This window comes from Anabas testudineus, chromosome 21 (assembly GCF_900324465.2).
Source record: "Anabas testudineus chromosome 21, fAnaTes1.2, whole genome shotgun sequence".
NCBI lineage: Eukaryota > Metazoa > Chordata > Actinopteri > Anabantiformes > Anabantidae > Anabas > Anabas testudineus.
Genome location: NC_046629.1, coordinates 4,309,120 through 4,329,031, shown reverse-complemented (window position 1 = coordinate 4,329,031; position 19,912 = coordinate 4,309,120). Strand labels below are relative to the sequence as shown.

At 37.4% G+C, this 19,912-nt stretch overlaps 2 protein-coding genes and 2 pseudogenes across 2 annotated transcripts; all 4 read right to left on the bottom strand.

Annotated features, from left to right (window-relative positions):
- Window positions 1-1,292: 1,292 nt before the first annotated feature.
- Window positions 1,293-2,534, bottom strand: LOC113173423 (trace amine-associated receptor 7e-like). The gene is made up of 2 exons (XM_026376834.1): window positions 2,365-2,534; window positions 1,293-2,106 (listed from the first exon to the last, which is right to left on the bottom strand). The coding sequence occupies exons 1-2, from the start codon at window positions 2,532-2,534 to the stop codon at window positions 1,293-1,295; spliced, it is 984 nt and encodes a 327-aa protein (XP_026232619.1).
- A 3,141-nt stretch (window positions 2,535-5,675) lies between these two features.
- On the bottom strand, window positions 5,676-6,533 carry LOC113172760 (trace amine-associated receptor 13c-like). The gene has a single exon (XM_026375780.1). The coding sequence runs from the start codon at window positions 6,531-6,533 to the stop codon at window positions 5,676-5,678; it is 858 nt and encodes a 285-aa protein (XP_026231565.1).
- A 2,012-nt stretch (window positions 6,534-8,545) lies between these two features.
- LOC113173421 lies at window positions 8,546-9,409 on the bottom strand (annotated as a pseudogene).
- Window positions 9,410-11,362: 1,953 nt separating this feature from the next.
- On the bottom strand, window positions 11,363-12,217 carry LOC113173420 (annotated as a pseudogene).
- Window positions 12,218-19,912: the final 7,695 nt, after the last annotated feature.

Genomic DNA, 19,912 nt, shown 5'->3' with positions numbered 1-19,912 from the left:
ATCATGTACCGATTTAAGAATAAATGTAAAAGCTTTCATTTGATTGATTTATTATATTTTAATAGTTAATAATGTCACAGGTTGACCAATGACACTGTTTTACATCTGTCACATCATCACAGATCATATTACTGTTGCCTTAAATGTGTGTGTATGTATGAGTCTCATCTTAGTTTTGTCTGATATGGTCTGTTAGAGGTCCTTTACCTCTCAGGATGAGTTACGTCTTGTGTAATTCTACTTGTGAGTTTTAAGACAAACATATCACAAACATATGGGGAAAAAAAATTAAATTAAGATGATTCTGTAATGAGAATCCCATTTTTGTTTATGAGCAGTGTTCTGGATTTTATTTGTATATTAACTTTTATTGAATTGTTAGATGCTGTGATGATGATGATGATGATAAAATCCCTTAATACTTCCTTATATTTGAATGACTCAGCTTCTCTGGGATCTTCTTTTCATACCCAAACCTATTGACTTTTTGTGAATTCAGCTGAACTTCTGAAAGATCAACCTGTATTTTCAAAAATCATTAAAGTGTCATGTTGGGTTGGTACTATTTTCATTCATATAAATGCAATTTATTTGCAAATCACTGTGTCCTGTTTTTATTACTAAGCAGACTAAACAATGCTGACAAATTATGGAACTGTTTTCCGTATTATATAATATCAAGACTAGCAAATTTGTGGTAGCCATGCACTCTAATAGTGATGGTTTATCTTATTGTCTGTATATAGTAAGTCTATTGTGGTACCAAGTTTCAATGACACCGATGTTATTTTACAGGTGTTTCCCAGAAAATACTGGTTACGCATGACTGAAAAATAATTATACAGTACTTGTACAAGAAGTTGAGATTGAGGATGGGAAATAAGAACAATATTGATACTGCCTACTTGTTGTATACCTTTAACACCATTGTGATTACCGTGCAAAGAACAAATATACTGTGTTTAAAAGATGCCAGTATGGAACAAAAGCAATTAAAAGCATGTTCTTATCTTAGAATACACACGATTTCATGATGAGCTAAAAATAGCAGTGCAGCCATAAACTTCCTATATAATGAAACAGCTAATTTCTAATTTTTTCTTTGTATCTTCAAATTCTCATTAATCATTTTTATTAACATGAATAAATAAGATCAAAGAGAATATTCTTTACACAAACTAAGAGCAAGAACAACTAACAACTAACAAAAAATAAGAACAATTTCCTTTCTTTTCTTCCTTCGATTATCTCCACCACTTTCTTTCCAGGCGATCACCCATCACTGTGTCTCTCTACAGGATGTTGGTGTCGCGTGACTCAGGCTGCAGAATCTTAAGTGTAACAATGTGCTTAACTGATTTTCTGAACCAGGGGTAAACAAAGGTGTATATCACAGGGTTTAGACAGGAGTTACAATACAACAACCAAATGGCTGCTGATGTGCCCCCTACTGTGCTGATATCAGTTGCAACAGTGAAAAAATAATACGGACTAGAGCTTAAAAGAAATACAAAGACTACAACACCAAGAGTCTTGGCTGCTTTCATCTCAGATTTCTTTGGTTTTACAGTCTGTGAACGCTGGATCGTGACAGCATCAATCTGAGAGCGCATGGCACGAGCCTGAGACACAGCCACCACAAACACACGGAGATACAGAAGTGTGATGACAAGAAAGGGGCCTAAAAAGGTCACAACAAGGTCGACAGCGACTTGAGCATATGTAACTGCAACTACACAATCTCCATAACAGAAATCATAACTGTTTTGTTCTTTAATAAAGTCTGTCAGTATCCAACTACTGTGCACAGCAGAAAATAACCAACACAGACAAATGCACATCTGAACTCTGCTCAGAGTGACTTTAGTGTAGTAGAACATGGGGTCAGAAATGGCCACATAGCGGTCAACTGATATGAGAACCAGGTTTCCCACTGAAACACTGATTAACAGGTAACCTAAAAAGAAATTCACAGTACATATAAAATCACCTAGAAGCCAACAGCCGTGGTAGAGGATGATTTCAATTGGCATCTGTAGTAAACCCACCAGGAAATCTGCGACAGCCAGAGAGAGGACGAGGATGTTGGTGTTTGTGTGGAGCTGCCTGAAATAGAAGAATATGAACACATAACACGTTAACATGTAGCTGGAATTATTTCCAATGCCATTGTATTTAGAAATAATCTAATAATTAAAAATTCTAAACAAGAAAACTAATTTCCTGTTAGTGGATTTGCAGCAGCACAGGCCAGGTAACAGACCTAAAACAGTCCACTAATGGTTTTAAGAGATCTGCAATAGATTTTTCTCCAAATTAGTGTAACAGAAAAATCAACAATCATGCAGACAAGTTTTTCTCTGCCTGAAGTGGGAGATAGAGATGATGACCAGCAGGTTGAGAACGACAGTGAGGATGGCGACGATGGACTGTAGACTGGAAATTAGCACAGCCTCAGAGCGAGGACGCATTGTCTTCCTGCAAGAGGTGTTGAGTTGTGGAAAGCAGACGTCAAGTTCTTCCAGAGTTTCCATTATCAGAGATGGAGGGGGGAGTGCTCTGTAGTGGTCTGACAGCTTTCTGGACAAAGCTCTTTGCCTCACAGCTGATTTATCTCTGTCACTTCCAACCCTCCCATATGCAAATATCATCAATGTGATATCCAAAGGTGAAAATGTCAAAATGTGGCTCTGAATATTTCTCTAGTGATTCAGTGATGAACCACAAAGCAGAAAGCTCTATGGTAAAGTATCTCTATAAAAAAAAAAAAAAAAGAATCTCAGTCATGAGGTAAATTGTTGTTGTTGTTGTATATGTTTTATTTGATTTCTAATTAGTATATCGATCCCTTTTTTAGATACTGAAAGTATCACATTGACCAAACACTATTAAATGACCCACATTTTTTGTACATTTAGCAGCTATGGGGCATGAATACAGTTATGTGAGTTATTGTTTGTGTGTGTGTAATATGGCCATTGCACACAGAAAAAAAAACATATCAGAGCTAATTAAATTTGGCACTGTTAAAATAATATTTCACTTGACTCAATGGGAGATTTGTATGTTATAAGGAGCTATAGAGAAAGCCCTGTTTCCATCCACTGAGATCTGCGGCCTCAAACAGTGTGACATTTGTATTTTTATTTATTAATAGGAATTCTACTTTGCCTTTTAGCATAATCTGTGTCATGATGGTTATTGGAACCATTTATGATGGCACAAGTGTAAAAGAAGAGGGTGGATGATAAAGTAAGATTGATAATGTGTATGTAATCAGACATGTTGAACCCCGCTGTTACTATTTCAGGTACATGTTTACTGAATTTCCCCATGTGCTCTAACCAATCAACCAAGGTAAACTCTTATATATGTAAACAGTATTTGTGTAATATTGTTTGGCTTCCAGAAACTCCAGTTTGGTGTTGTTCGTCATAACATTCTGCTGTGTATGTGACATTATGTTTGAAGGACCAGGTTATTGTTCCTATATATTGGAAGGATGATACAGGAAACAGACAGTCTTGGTTAAGAAAGTGGCGTTCACCACGTGCCAAAGTTTAAAAGTAAGAAATTAAGATAAAACGCTGATTGACCTTACAGGGATTGCATCATGTGCTGATGCTGGAGCTTCCAGTAACACCTCTGATTGTCACCAGGTGACTCTGATGTGAGCAGGTGTGAAAAATGTCTCAGACCAGAGACGAACACAGCCAAGAGCTGCAGCTAATTACCTGCACACTGAGAATTGTTCAGAGCCCAGTGAACATTGTGTGTGTGTGTGTGTGTGTGTGTGTGTGTGTGTGTGTGTGTGTGCTGTGTGTGTGCTGTGTGTGTAAGCAGGTTTTTCAACTGGTCGTCTGCAGCCCTGGGTGGTATTAGAAGGCATTGCAGATGGTCTTTAACTGTCTATTTAACAATGTCATTTGACTGTGGGTATTGCATCCCTAATGTCACATGCTTCTACTTAAATTTGATCGATTTGAGAAGTCACTCCTTGGACAGATAGTAAAACATTTAACAAGACGTCCAGTTGCCATGACTCAACTTTCAGATAACCTCACTTAGATGGTTTAAAATGTTCATTGATATGTTGAGTCTTAGGCAGAAAATTGTGGTTTTGACATCTATAAAAAAAACTTTGGAGGATCTTCTTCTCTTCATAATCACAACATAAAAATAAAAACTACAGAAGAAAGTGAAAAGAAAATGATGATCCCTGTTGATATGTGGCCTGAGCACTTGGTGTGGCGCCTTTTTGCAGATATAATTTCAACTTAACATTTGTGGTAGTGCTTATCAAACCTGAACATCATCTAGGACGGGATTTTATCACCTTCCTTCTTGCAGAACATGTTGGTTAACTTCCTTTTGTAAACTGCCTGCACCACGTCCTTCCACAGCATTTCTACAGGATTAGAATCAGGGCTTTGGACACTTCCATTCAAAGAGGGTGTCTGACTCCAGAACCTGAACTGGGAGCTGGTTCCACAGGAGAGGGGCTTGATAGCTAAAGTCTCTGCCTCCCATTCTACATTTGGAAACTCTAGGAACCACAAGTAAACCCGCAGTCTGAGAACGGAGAGTTCTGCTTAGAAAAAATTGAACTATGAGTTCTTTGAGATAAGATGGAGCCTGATTATTAAGAGATTTATATGTGAGTGAGAGATACGTTTTAAGTTTTAAATTCTATTCTGGATTTTACTACAATACTTGGTATTAATAATAGTAATACATAGACATACACAGTTTTAACTATAATAATAGTTAAAACTATTTATTTTTCACATGTTTCAATATGTTTGCTCTGGATGATCTGAGAATTGCAAAATTGCAAGATCTTTCATTGTTTGATTTCAAACCCATATATCTATGTGTCCAAACACAAATTAACTGGCCTTGTCATTCCAATATATTTGATTTTGAAAACTATTTATCATAAATGTGTCTCGTTTGTTACGTTACTGCATCTCAGGGAGGAATTTAGTCTGACTTCTAGATATTTTACATGTTTGATTGATGAACATATTCAAACATTTTAAAGATCATCATCATAAAGATGTGTTTGCAATCTTGGGGTCAGAAGCTTCTTTTTTCTACAACTTCAGCCATTCCCAAGCTGTATTAAAGCTTTCCTGAAGGCCATTACTGTCATTATTATTGTTATTGTTGTGTACCTTAGCAGGATACTCTCAGGTATGGGCATTAGGGATTATGCCTTAGAACAGTGTTCACATATCTTTAGCTATATATCATACATCTATAATATTGTTTCATTTATTATCATTACATCCTAACATGTGCTTTTGTTAAGTCCTAAAGTTACTAAGGTCAAAAACTCCTTATGTTTAAAACCAGACAGATAATAATAGTGAATTTTATAACTCTCAAACCATAAAAATATTTCCTAATATCTTGCCTACAGAAAATGGACAAAACATTGACTACATATTTCTAACTGTATAAGTTTTTAGGAGCATAAACCTAATCAAACATAATGTGAGGAATTATCTTCATTTAGTCAATTAGCATGCCAAAATATCTCAGTAGCATTTCGGTTTAAAAGAAACAAATATCAGTGATTTGATTTGGGTTGATTTTAAGGAGCTTTAAATGGCCATAAAATAACATGTTCAAAACATTTGAACAGAATGCTTCAGTCGCTCAGTGTCACATCAAACCACATTAGTCTCACAGGAGCCAGCCTGTAGAATCTGAAGTGTAACAATAATTCTAATAGATTTTCTGAACCAGGGGTAAAATAAGGCGTACACCATGGGATTTAGACAGGAGTTGAAATAGAACAGACATAAATAAAAAGCATCAGATAAAATATTTAACAATTTGTCCTGGCCTATGAGTGAGACACAGAAATATGGACATAGACACAAAAGAAACACAACTATAACTACACCGAGAGTCCTGGCTGCTTTCACCTCAGATTTCTTAGCAGAGACACTCACTGAACGCTGGTATGAGACAAACACAATGTGAGACCTCATGGCTCGAGCCTGAGACACAGCCACCACAAATACTCTCATATACAGAACTACAATGACAGTAATAGGAACGATAAAGGTCAAAATAAGATCTGCAACTTTTTGATTCTGGTTAAATATTATTACACATTCACCAGCACAGGAATTATACCAGCCTGGTTGTTTAAGATTATCTTTCATCATCATGTTTACATAGAAGAAAGAACAGATCCAACACAGTGAAACACAAGTCTGAACTCTTCCTGTAGTGATTCTGCTGGGATAATGCAGAGGGTCACAAATAGCCACATATCGGTCAACTGATATGAGAACCATGGTTCCTATTGAGGTAGAGGTCATAACACAATCTAAAACATGATACAGATTGCACATGATGTCACCCAGAAACCAGCAACCGTCTATGATCATAATTTGAAACAACCAGAGGAAACCTACGAAGAAATCTGAGACAGCCAGAGAGAGGAGGAGGACGTTGGTGGGAGTGTGGAGCTGCCTGGAGAGAAAAGACAGTAACATATTATTTATTTTAGTCATTGCAGCTGATAAAACCACATCCAAACAATAAGAAAAAAAAAAAAGTCTCATAATTATTTCTTTCTGCACAGCTACTAGTTTTAGAATTTGATGAAATAAGTTATTACTTGAAGTGGGAGATGGAGATGATGACCAGCAGGTTGAGAGTCACAGTAAGTAGAGAAATGAAGGACAGAACAATGTAAATAAGAACAGTGTGAGAGTGAGGACGCTTGAACTTTCTGCAGGAGGTGTTGAGATGTGGAAAGCAGAGTTCAACTTCCTCCATCATCAGAGAGAGAGGAGAAGCTGCTGAGCTCTGACAGCTCTCTCAACAAATCTCTCTGTCTTATAACTTCAGGAGCTCTTTTGTCCCTCCTCTAACACCGTTACTACTTTAATGTTCCTCCTCCATTTTTTAATCATCATTACTGTATCTCTGTTGATACATACCATGTTCCAAAGTCAGAGCCCCCTATTGTGAAAAACAAAATAAATAATCTGATCTTAGTGAATCTTGATTTTAGACATATAGATAGATGTTGGACAGACGGCCTCACATTTACCTCGACAATACTTTGTTAAGACAGAAGTTTGTTGTCGACTCAGTGTCTTCAAAATAAGCCCAAAATCATGACCCCTCCACCATTGTGTTTCTACAGTGTGTATGAATGAGGCATTTCTGGTGCAATATTGTGTTTGGTTTTAGCCAAACATGGTGCTGGGCATTAAGGCCCAATCAACTCCACTTTGGTTTCTTTGAGGTTTGTTCAGATACAGTTTTGTGAACCTCAGTCATGCTTTAATGTTCATTTAGACAGAGGCTTTCTCCTGGCAACACTTTCCAAACAAACTGTTCAGTGAGTTCTGTAGGGTCTGGGATGTAGCTCTGGGGTTTGTTTTGTATTTTTCTGAGTATTGTGCTGTCTGAACTTGGGTGAATGTTCTAGGACTTCCGCTCCTGGGAAGATTGGAAACTGCCTTAAAGGCTTTCCACCTGTGAACAATCTTTCTCACTGTAGCACATTAATGTAGTACAGAAATCACAAATCTCAAAAAACATTTTCATGCATTTTAATCCATACATCCATTTTCTACCGCACCTGTTCAGGATTGCGGGTGGCTGGAGCCAATCCCAGATGTTCTTCTGGGTAGGTAGCCTTCATGGGTTGTTGTGAAGTCAAGAAGTAAACTTCCCTCCTGTTAATCAAATAGTCAGCTAGCTATTTTATGCAGAGCAAACCATAATGACAAAGAAGATGCCCAAAAGAAAAAAAGATGAGGAGTACCTTATGATTCAGCATGAATGGACAGAGGCATTCGCCTTTGTGGAGAGCGCAGGTTCTGCAGCGTGTCTAATATGCACTAAATAAATAAATTTAATTTAATTGAGGAAACGGTCAAATATAAAGCGACACTTCGACATTTGCATCGAAATATCCAGCAAGGGACAGCAGGAAGAAGGCATGCCAAGGGTTACTTTGCAAAGTGCATGCTAGTCAACAGCAATTCTGTGTATGGGCCCAAAAGGTGACTGGAACTCGACTAGCTTTGCTGGTTCCTTTGCAATAGTTGGGAATGGAGAGCCATTCCCAGATGGGGAGTATGCCAAAACATTCATGCTTAATGTGGACAAACTTTTTGCCAACTTTTCAGATAAAGATGATATAATCAAACAAATGAAAGACGAACGACATTTACTTGTATTCAGTGTTAAAAAAATATATTGTCTCTCACAGAAATACATTTTAAAATATGTGGCTTTCATGGTTTTCAGTCAAAAGGTTTCCCGACCCCTGCTCTAAGGTCACAAATTCCTTGTTTTCTGGACAACTATTAAACAAGACAAATACATAAGCATATTTCCCAAAATTGTTCCTGCAAAGACTGGACAAAGCAAACAAGACTACCTCTGTCTAATCTTATACAATTTAATTTTCTTCATTCTGTAGGAAAGCACATAAACCAAGGTTAACGCAAACTGATGAATTTGGTTTGTTTAAAACGTCTTTCAGTCACTGAACAGTGTCACATCAAACCATATTAGTCTCACAGGAGCCAGGCTTGAAAATCTGAAGTGTAACAATCATTCTAATAGATTTTCTGAACCAGGGGTAAAATAAGGCGTACACCATGGGATTTAGACAGGAGTTGAAATAGAACAGACATAAATAAAAAGCATCAGATAAAATATTTAACAATTTGTCCTGGCCTAAGAGTGCAACACAGAAATATGGACATAGACACAACAGAAACACAACTATAACAACACCGAGAGTCCTGGCTGCTTTCACCTCAGATTTCTTAGCAGAGACACTCACTGAACGTTGGTATGAGACAAACACAATGTGAGACCTCATGGCACGAGCCTGAGACACAGCCACCACAAATACTCTCATATACAGAACTATGATGACAGTAATAGGAACAATAAAGGTCAAAATAAGATCTGCAACTCTTTGAATTAGGTTACATATTATTACACATTCACCAGCACAGGAATTATACCTGCCTGGTTGTTTAAGATTATCCTTCAACATTATGTTTAGATAGAAGAAAGAACAGATCCAACACAGTGAAACACAAGTCTGAACTCTTCCTGTAGTGATTCTGGTGGGATAATGCAGAGGGTCACAAATAGCCACATATCGGTCAACTGATATGAGAACCATGGTTCCTATTGAGGTAGAGGTCAAAATGTAATCTATAACATAGTAGAAAATGCACATAATGTCACCAAGGAGCCAGCAGCCGTCTATGAGCATAATTTGAAACAACCAAAGGAAACCTACAGAGAAATCTGAGACAGCCAGAGAGAGAAGGAGGAGGTTGGTGGGAGTGTGGAGCTGCCTGAAGAGAAAAGTTAATACAAGTTAAAAATTAATTATTTTAGTCATTCCAGCAGATAAAACCACATGAAACACATTTTAAATAGAAAAATAATTTTAGTCTCATAATTATTTCTTTCTGCACAGCTACTAGTTTTAGAATCTGATGTAATTTGAGGCTACTTGAAGTGAGAGATGGAGATGATGACCAGCAGGTTGAGAGATGCAGTAAGTAGAGAGATGAAGGACAGAACAATGTAAATAAGAACAGTGTGAGAGTGAGGACGCTTTGGTTTCCTGCAGGAGGTGTTGAGATGTGGAAAGCAGAGTTCAACTTCCTCCATCATCAGAGAGAGAGGAGAAGCTGCTGAGCTCTGACAGCTCTCTGAACAAATCTCTCTGTCTTATAACTTCAGTAGCTCTTTTTTCCCTCCTCTAACACTGTTACTACTTTAATGTTCCTCCTCCATTTCACATCGGCCATCATCATTATTATGGTATCTCTTTTGATACATACTATGTTCCAAAGTCAGAACCTCTTATTATGTAAAAACATAATAAAAATTAAATGATTTTAGCTAGCTTAACGTTTTCACTGCTGTTACTGCTGTTTATTTAGGAAAAATAAAGCTAAAAAGAAAAAAGATGTGGGCATTTCAGTTGGTTTGAGGTCTAAATGTGGTTCTTTTATCTTTTAGTTATTCACATTTAGATCTACTAGTGGGCTTTGAATCATTGCTGAGTTGCGTTACCCGGTTTGGACCCAGCTTTAGCTGTTAGACAGATGGCCTCACATTTATGTCAACAATACTCTGGTTTAGAGAGAAGTTTGTTGTCGACTCTGTGCACCACTGTGCTTTACAGTGTATATGAGGAATTTTTGATTCAATGTTGTTTTTGGTTTTAACCAAACATGGTGCTGAGCATTAAGGCTTGGTCATTCCACTTTGATCTCTTTGAGTTTTGTTCAAATACAGTTTTATGAACCTCCGTCATGCTTTAATGTTCATTTAGACGGAGGTTTTCCCCTTCCAGACAAACTGTTCCTTCAGTCCGTAGGGTCTGGGATGTAGCTCTGGGGTTTGTTTGTTTTTTTTTTTTTTGAGCATTGCACAGACTGAACTTGGGTAAATGTTCTGGGACTTCTGATCTTGGGAATATTGGAAACTGCTTTCAAGGCTTTTCTAACTGTGAACAATCTTTCTCACTGCAGCATGTTAATGTCCAAATTGTGTGGAAATGTTTTTATAACCTTTTCCAAATTGATGTGCTGCAACAATTGCTTGTCTATGACCATTGAAAATGTATTTTCTTCTTGTCATTTTATGAGCACACAGTTGAATGCTCCAGAACTTTAAACTGCCAAAACCGTCACCTAGGTGCAGCTATATGTGATTTTTCCTATTTTGTGAATCATTTCAGAAAAAACCCAAACATTATGTAGAACTCCATTAATTTGCTTTATCATAATTGATTATATATTATCTTAAATAAGGCAGCTAATAGCACACTACACATTAATCTTTAAGGTCTGGTTCATCAAATTCACTATGTTTTCATTTCATACAGTAATGGTTTACTGGTTAAGCAAAATAAACTGGCTGAAAGTGAAAAACTGGACAAATTATACAAAAATTGAGTTGAAAAAACGTTTATTTGTTTCTACAATTAAAGATGGAGGATATACACTATGGTTAAGTATATGCATTGCACAACACAGGAATTGTCTGAGATACTGTTTATGAACGGGCATTAACCACTTAAGCACTTGAAGTAGACAAGAGCACAAATCCTGTGGAAAAAGACAAATTCAAAAAGTCACAAATTCCTTATGATTGCTGGACAAGTATTTAATCAAGACAAATACATAAGCATATTTCCCAAAATCATGCCAGCAAAGACTGGAAAAAGCTGACAAGACTACCTCTATGTAATGGTACATTTTCTTTTTCTTCATTCTGTAGGAAGGCACATAAACCAAGGAGAACACAAACTGGTGAATTGTCAGTGAACAGTGTCACATCAAACCACATTAGTCTCACTGGAGCCAGGCTTGAGAATCTGAAGTGTAACAATCATTCTAATAGATTTTCTAAACCAGGGGTAAAACAAAGCATATACAATGGGATTTAGGCAGGAGTTGAAATAGAAAAGACATAAAATAAAGGTAAAAGATGAAGTATTGAACAACTCATCCTGGCCTATGAGGGAGACACAATAATATGGACAGAGGCACAACAGAAACACAACTATAACTACACCGAGAGTCCTGGCTGCTTTCACCTCAGATTTCTTAGCAGAGACACTCACTGAACGCTGGTATGAGACAAACACAATGTGAGACCTCATGGCACGAGCCTGAGACACAGCCACCACAAATACTCTCATATACAGAACAATGATGGCAGTGATAGGAACGATAAAGGTCAAAATAAGATCTGCAACTTTTTGATTCTGGTTAAAGATTACTACACATTCACCAGCACAGGAATTATACCTGCCTGGTTGTTTAAGATTATCTTTCAACATCATGTTTAGATAGTAGAAAGAACAGATCCAACACAGTGAAACACAAGTCTGAACTCTTCTTGGAGTGATTCTGGTGGGATAATGTAGAGGGTCACAAATAGCCACATATCGGTCAACTGATATGAGAACCATGGTTCCTATTGAGGTAGAGGTCATAATGTAATTTAAAATACAGTACAGAATGCACATAATGTCACCAAGGAGCCAGCAGCCGTCTACGAGCATAATCTGAAACAACCACAGAAGACCTACAGAGAAATCTGAGACAGCCAGAGAGAGGAGGAGGAGGTTGGTGGGAGTGTGGAGCTGCCTGGAGAGAAAAGACAACAACATGATTTATATTATCATTCATTATTTGTGCAGATAAAACCAGATGAAAACCATGATATATTAAAAACTATTTTAGAAAATGTTTCTGCTGTTTGTTTTTGCACAGCTACTAGTTTTACAATTTGATTTGATATGAGGTTACTTGAAGTGGGAGATGGAGATGATGACCAGCAGGTTGAGAGATGCAGTAAGTAGAGAGATGAAGGACAGAACAATGTAAATAAGAACAGTGTGAGAGTGAGGACGCTTTGGTTTCCTGCAGGAGGTGTTGAGATGTGGAAAGCAGAGTTCAACTTCCTCCATCATCAGAGAGAGAGAGAGGAGAAGCTGCTGAGCTCTGACAGCTCTCTGAACAAATCTCTCTGTCTTTATGAATCTTTTTACTCCCTCCTCTAACATACTCTGCTACTTAGAAACTCCTCCATTTCTCATAGATCATGATCATTAGTCTCTCTTCCTGTGTGACTGAAGTATTTTCTGCGTAAAACTGGAGAGAAAAGCTCACACAAGCTCACATAATCCATTTTAGTTTTATATTGACCATATTAATAAAAAGATTAAAACATTCATTGTTTTAAATAACATTCACTCCTTTCAGCATGATTTTTTCTTTTTTACTAGTAATATTTAATGGACATTAAATTGTGATAATGATCATCAAAGTGAGCACTAAAGCATCCAGTCACATAGCATCAACATAGCATCAACATGAAAAGTGTCTTTGAGGGGCGAACATGTCTCAGTTGGTAGGGCAGTCGTGCCTGAACCCCAGGGTTGGTTCTTATATATGAGATATAACAACCCAATTCCAAAATTTGCGAAGTATATATATATATATATATATATATATATTTTTTTAATTTATTACTTGACTATGTTGGTACAGCGGGTTACCAGGCTGCAGTGGCCCTGAAGTGAGGATGTAACGGTGCAAAACAACAACAAATTTGAATAAGAAACACAAGTAGATGTACTTTCTCAGGTTGTGGCAGTCGTGTCGCTGCAGCCAACATTTACAGTACATGAGTTATACCTACCTACAGTATAATTACAGGGAAAACAAGGGAAAAAGTAAAGAACGAGAACAAAGAAAGGAAATTATCTGTTAAGTGTATTTTATTTTAGTTACCTCTCTATACATAAAAGTATATTGGTTAAAAAAGCAGCAGCTAATTTACAGTTTAGTAGTAGTTAAGACTTCTAACTAGCTGAGAATGACCTAGCTCGCTGGGCTGATAAATTTCGGGTTTTGTGGGGTCCAATTTTTCTGTGTCAAGAGTCTTTTTACTGTGAAAATCAGTTTCCAGTTCAGCTGTAGTTGTTTCTTGTTTTTGTCTCTTGTCTTTCTGCCTCTAGCTTTTGTCTTAACACTTGTGTGCTCACAAAATGGGCTTATAAGATGCCTTATTTTACTTCCCGAGGGAAGGTCAGGGCAAAACCACTGAGCCTCTACTGCAGCAAACATCAATGTCACAATATCTCAGCAATAGCTATGGTCATTGGTGATAATTCATTCAAAAGCAAAGGGGTTAACTGACCATGGTTATTTTAACTATAGTGAAAAAACAGGTCTAAAGTGCAACAAACATGACTAGACGTTGGATTTGATCGAGCACAAAGATGAAGAACAGCAAAATACAGTGAATTAACACCCAACCTTCTCTCTTCATTCTGTATTTATCATTTCTTCTGTTCGCTGATCAAATATTAATCTCTGCTGATGTTTGATAATATTATTATTGTTCACAACTCGGAAAAGTAAACGTCATGGTTTTCCAGAGAAGGTTAATCTGTTAATTGATTGTATACTATCATAATTTTTGGCAAGTTCTCGGGCTCTGTGTGTTTACTGAAAACATATTGAAAGATTGATTATGATCAGTTGTCCTCAAATCATTTCCTTAAGTAGAATCAGCAACATGACAGTGTAGAAATACTAGTATAAGTCCTGCGTTCTGTACTAAACTACTGCTAGATTGTAAATTTCACACTGTCGATCAAAAGCATTATTTTTCATTGATCTGTCCTTAGGATGAACTCCAGTTTATTTCAGTCACTCCACAGTGTCTCTCTACAGAATATTAGTCCCACAGGAGCCAGGCCTCACAATTTGTAGTGTAGCAATAAGTCGAATAGATTTTCTAAACCAGCGGTAAAAAAAGGTATAAATCATAGGGTTTAGACAGGAGTTCAAATAGAACAGACATAATACAAAGGCTGAAGATGAAGCACTGACCAAAGAGTCATTGCCTATAATTGCAACACAGAAATATGGACAAGTGCATATTAGGAATACAAGTATAACAACACCAAGAGTCCTGGCTGCTTTCATCTCAGATTTCTTAGCAGAGACACTCAGTGAACGCTGGAGTGAGACAAACACAATGTGAGACCTCATGGCTCGAGCCTGAGACACAGCCACAAAAAATACTCTCATATACAGAACTATGATGACAGTGATGGGAACAATAAAGTAAAAAATAAGCCCTACAACATGTTCAGTAAGTTGTAGGACTATCACACACTCTCCAGCACAGGAATTAAACCTGCCTGGTTGACTTAAATTATCTTTCATCAGCACAGAGAAAAAGAAGAGGGAACAGATCCAACACAGTGAAACACAGACTCCAATTCTTTGTGGTGTGACTTTGGTGGAGTAATGTAGAGGGTCACAAATAGCCACATAACGGTCAATAGATATGAGAACCATGATTCCTATTGAGGTAAAAGTAGTAATAAAGTCTAAAACAAAATACAGAGTACATATGAGGTCACCCAGAAACCAGCAGCCGTCTATAAGCATAACTTGAAACAACCAGAGGAAACCTACAGAGAAATCTGAGACAGCCAGAGAGAGAAGGAGGAGGTTGGTGGGAGTGTGGAGCTGCCTGGAGAGGAAAGACAACATGATTTATATTATCATTCATCATTTGTGCAGATAAAACCAGATAAAAACCATGATATATTAAAACAAATTTTAGAAAATGTTTCTGCTGTTTGTTTCTGCACAGCTACTAGTTTTAGAATTTGATGTAATATGAAGATACTTGAAGTGGGAGATGGAGATAATGACCAGCAGGTTGAGAGTCACAGTAAGTAGAGAGATGAAGGACAGAACAATGTAAATAAGAACAGTGTGAGAGTGAGGACGCTTTGGTTTCCTGCAGGAGGTGTTGAGATGTGGAAAGCAGAGTTCAACTTCCTCCATCATCAGAGAGAGAGGAGAAGCTGCTGAGCTCTGACAGCTCTCTCAACAAATCTCTCTGTCTTATAACTTCAGGAGCTCTTTTGTCCCTCCTCTAACACCGTTACTACTTTAATGTTCCTCCTCCATTTTTTAATCATCATTACTGTATCTCTGTTGATACATACCATGTTCCAAAGTCAGAGCCCCCTATTGTGAAAAACTAAATAAATAATCTGATCTTAGTAAATCTTGATTTTAGACATATAGATAGATGTTGGACAGCCGGCCTCACATTTACCTCGACAATACTCAAACTTTGTTAAGACAGAAGTTTGTTGTCGACTCAGTGTCTACAAAATAAGCCCAAAATCACGACCCCTCCACCATTGTGTTTCTACAGTGTGTATGAATGAGGCATTTCTGGTGCAATGTTGTGTTTGGTTTTAGCCAAACATGGTGCTGGGCATTAAGGCCCAATCAACTCCACTTTGGTTTCTTTGAGGTTTGTTCAGATACAGTTTTGTGAACCTCAGTCATGCTTTAATGTTCATTTAGACAGAGACTTTCTCCTGGCAACACTTTCCAAACAAACTGTTCAGTGAGTTCTGTAGGGTCTGGGATGTAGCTCTGGGGTTTGTTTTGTATTTTTCTGAGCATTGTGCTGTCTGAACTTGGGTGAATGTTCTAGGACTTCCGCTCCTGGGAAGATTGGAAACTGCCTTAAAGGCTTTCCACCTGTGAACAATCTTTCTCACTGTAGCACATTAATGTAGTACAGAAATCACAAATCTCAAAAAACATTTTCATGCATTTTAATCCATACATCCATTTTCTACCGCACCTGTTCAGGATTGCGGGTGGCTGGAGCCAATCCCAGATGTTCTTCGGGGTAGGTAGCCTTCATGGGTTGTTGTGAAGTCAAGAAGTAAACTTTCCTCCTGTTAATCAAATAGTCTGCTAGCTATTTTATGCAGAGCAAACCATAATGCCCAAAAGAAAAAAAGATGAGGAGTACCTTATGATTCAGCATGAATGGACAGAGGAATTCGCCTTTGTGGAGAGCGCAGGTTCTGCAGCGTGTCTAATATGCACTAAATAAATTAATAAAATTTAATTGAGGAAACGGTCAAACATAAAGCGACGCTTCGACATTTGCATTGAAATAACCAGCAAGGGACAGCAGGAAGAAGGCATGCCAAGGGTTACTTTGCAAAGTGCATGCTAGTCAACAGCAATTCTGTGTATGGGCCCAAAAGGTGACTGGAACTCGACTAGCTTTGCTGGTTCCTTTGCAATAGTTGGGAATGGAGAGCCATTCCCAGATGGGGAGTATGCCAAAACATTCATGCTTGATGTGGACAAACTTTTTGCCAACTTTTCAGATAAAGATGATATAATCAAACAAATGAAAGACGTACCACATTTACTTGTATTCAGTGTTAAAAAAAATATATTGTCTCTCACAGAAATACATTTTAAAATATGTGGCTTTCATGGTTCTCTCAGTCAAAAGGTTTCCCGACCCCTGCTCTAAGGTCACAAATTCCTTGTTTTCTGGACAAGTATTAAACAAGACAAATACATAAGCATATTTCCCAAAATTGTTCCTGCAAAGACTGGACAAAGCAAACAAGACTACCTCTGTCTAATCTTATACAATTTAATTTTCTTCATTCTGTAGGAAGGCACATAAACCAAGGTGAACGCAAACTGAAGAATTTGGTTTGTTTAAAACGTCTTTCAGTCACTGAACAGTGTCACATCAAACCATATTAGTCTCACAGGAGCCAGGCTTGAAAATCTGAAGTGTAACAATCATTCTAAGAGATTTTCTAAACCAGGGGTAAAATAAGGCGTACACCATGGGATTTAGACAGGAGTTGAAATAGAACAGACATAAATAAAAAGCATCAGATAAAATATTTAACAATTTGTCCTGGCCTAAGAGTGCAACACAGAAATATGGACATAGACACAACAGAAACACAACTATAATCACACCGAGAGTCCTGGCTGCTTTCACCTCAGATTTCTTAGCAGAGACACTCACTGAACGCTGGTATGAGACAAACACAATGTGAGACCTCATGGCACGAGCCTGAGACACAGCCACCACAAATACTCTCATATACAGAACTACGATGGCAGTAATAGGAACGATAAAGGTCAAAATAAGATCTGCAACTCTTTGAATTAGGTTAAATATTATTACACATTCACCAGCACAGGAATTATACCTGCCTGGTTGTTTAAGATTATCCTTCAACATTATGTTTAGATAGAAGAAAGAACAGATCCAACACAGTGAAACACAAGTCTGAACTCTTCCTGTAGTGATTCTGGTGGGATAATGCAGAGGGTCACAAATAGCCACATATCGGTCAACTGATATGAGAACCATGGTTCCTATTGAGGTAGAGGTCAAAATGTAATCTATAACATAGTAGAAAATGCACATAATGTCACCAAGGAGCCAGCAGCCGTCTATGAGCATAATTTGAAACAACCAAAGGAAACCTACAGAGAAATCTGAGACAGCCAGAGAGAGGAGGAGGAGGTTGGTGGGAGTGTGGAGCTGCCTGGAAAGAAAAGTTAATACGGAAGTTAAAAATTAATTATTTTAGTCATTCCAGCAGATAAAACCACATGAAAACAATAACACATTTTAAATAGAAAAATAATTTTAGTCTCATAATTATTTCTTTCTGCACAGCTACTAGTTTCAGAATCTTATGTAATATGAGGCTACTTGAAGTGGGAGATGGAGATGATGACCAGCAGGTTGAGAGATGCAGTAAGTAGAGAGATGAAGGACAGAACAATGGAAATAAGAACAGTGTGAGAGTGAGGACGCTTTGGTTTCCTGCAGGAGGTGTTGAGATGTGGAAAGCAGAGTTCAACTTCCTCCATCATCAGAGAGAGAGGAGAAGCTGCTGAGCTCTGACAGCTCTCTGAACAAATCTCTCTGTCTTATAACTTCAGTAGCTCCTCTAACACCGTTACTACTTTAATGTTCCGCCTCCATTTCACATCGGCCATCATCATTATTATTGTATCTCTTTTGATACATACTATGTTCCAAAGTCAGAACCTCTTATTATGTAAAAACATAATAAAAATTAAATGATTTTAGCTAGCTTAACGTTTTCACTGCTGTTAATGCTGTTTATTTAGGAAAAATAAAGCTAAAAAGAAAAAAGATGTGGGCATTTCAGTTGGTTTGAGGTCTAAATGTGGTTCTTTTATCTTTTAGTTATTCACATTTAGATCTACTAGTGGGCTTTGAATCATTGCTGAGTTGCGTTACCCGGTTTGGACCCAGCTTTAGCTGTTAGACAGATGGCCTCACATTTATGTCAACAATACTCTGGTTTAGAGAGAAGTTTGTTGTCGACTCTGTGCACCACTGTGCTTTACAGTGTATATGAGGAATTTTTGATTCAATGTTGTTTTTGGTTTTAACCAAACATGGTGCTGAGCATTAAGGCTTGGTCATTCCACTTTGATCTCTTTGAGGTTTGTTCAAATACAGTTTTATGAACCTCCGTCATGCTTTAATGTTCATTTAGACGGAGGTTTTCCCCTTCCAGACAAACTGTTCCTTCAGTCCGTAGGGTCTGGGATGTAGCTCTGGGGTTTGTTTGTTTTTTTTTTGAGCATTGCACAGACTGAACTTGGGTAAATGTTCTGGGACTTCTGATCTTGGGAAGATTGGAAACTGCTTTCAAGGCTTTTCTAACTGTGAACAATCTTTCTCACTGCAGCATGTTAATGTCCAAATGATGTGGAAATGTTTTTATAACCTTTTCCAAATTGATGTGCTGCAACAATTGCTTGTCTATGACCATTGAAAATGTATTTTCTTCTTGTCATTTTATGAGCACACAGCTGAATGCTCCAGAACTTTAAACTGCCAAAACCGTCACCTAGGTGCAGCTATATGTTATTTTTCCTATTTTGTGAATCATTTCAGAAAAAACCCAAACATTATGTAGAACTCCATTAATTTGCTTTATCATAATTGATTATATATTATCTTAAATAAGGCAGCTCATTGCACACTACACATTAATCTTTAAGGTCTGGTTCATCAAATTCACTATGTTTTCATTTCATACAGTAATGGTTTACTGGTTAAGCAAAATAAACTGGCTGAAAGTGAAAAACTGGACAAATTATACAAAAATTTAGTTGAAAAAACGTTTTTTTGTTTCTACAATTAAAGATGGAGGATATACACTATGGTTAAGTATATGCATTGCACAACACAGGAATTGTCTGAGATACTGTTTATGAACGGGCATTAACCACTTAAGCACTTGAAGTAGACAAGAGCACAAATCCTGTGGAAAAAGACAAATTCAAAAAGTCACAAATTCCTTATGATTGCTGGACAAGTATTTAATCAAGACAAATACATAAGCATATTTCCCAAAATCATGCCAGCAAAGACTGGAAAAAGCTGACAAGACTACCTCTATGTAATGGTACATTTTCTTTTTCTTCATTCTGTAGGAAGGCACATA

What these genes read in the sequence shown, in the direction of transcription:
- LOC113173423 (XM_026376834.1), bottom strand. Translation starts at nt 2,534, where the DNA reads ATGGAAACTCTGGAAGAACTTGACGTCTGCTTTCCACAACTCAACACC. An exon ending in ATCTCTATCTCCCACTTCAG is followed by an intron (nt 2,107 to 2,364) that starts GCAGAGAAAAAC and finishes CTTCTATTTCAG; the next exon opens with GCAGCTCCACACAAACACCA.
- LOC113172760 (XM_026375780.1), bottom strand. Translation starts at nt 6,533, where the DNA reads ATGACTAAAATAAATAATATGTTACTGTCTTTTCTCTCCAGGCAGCTC.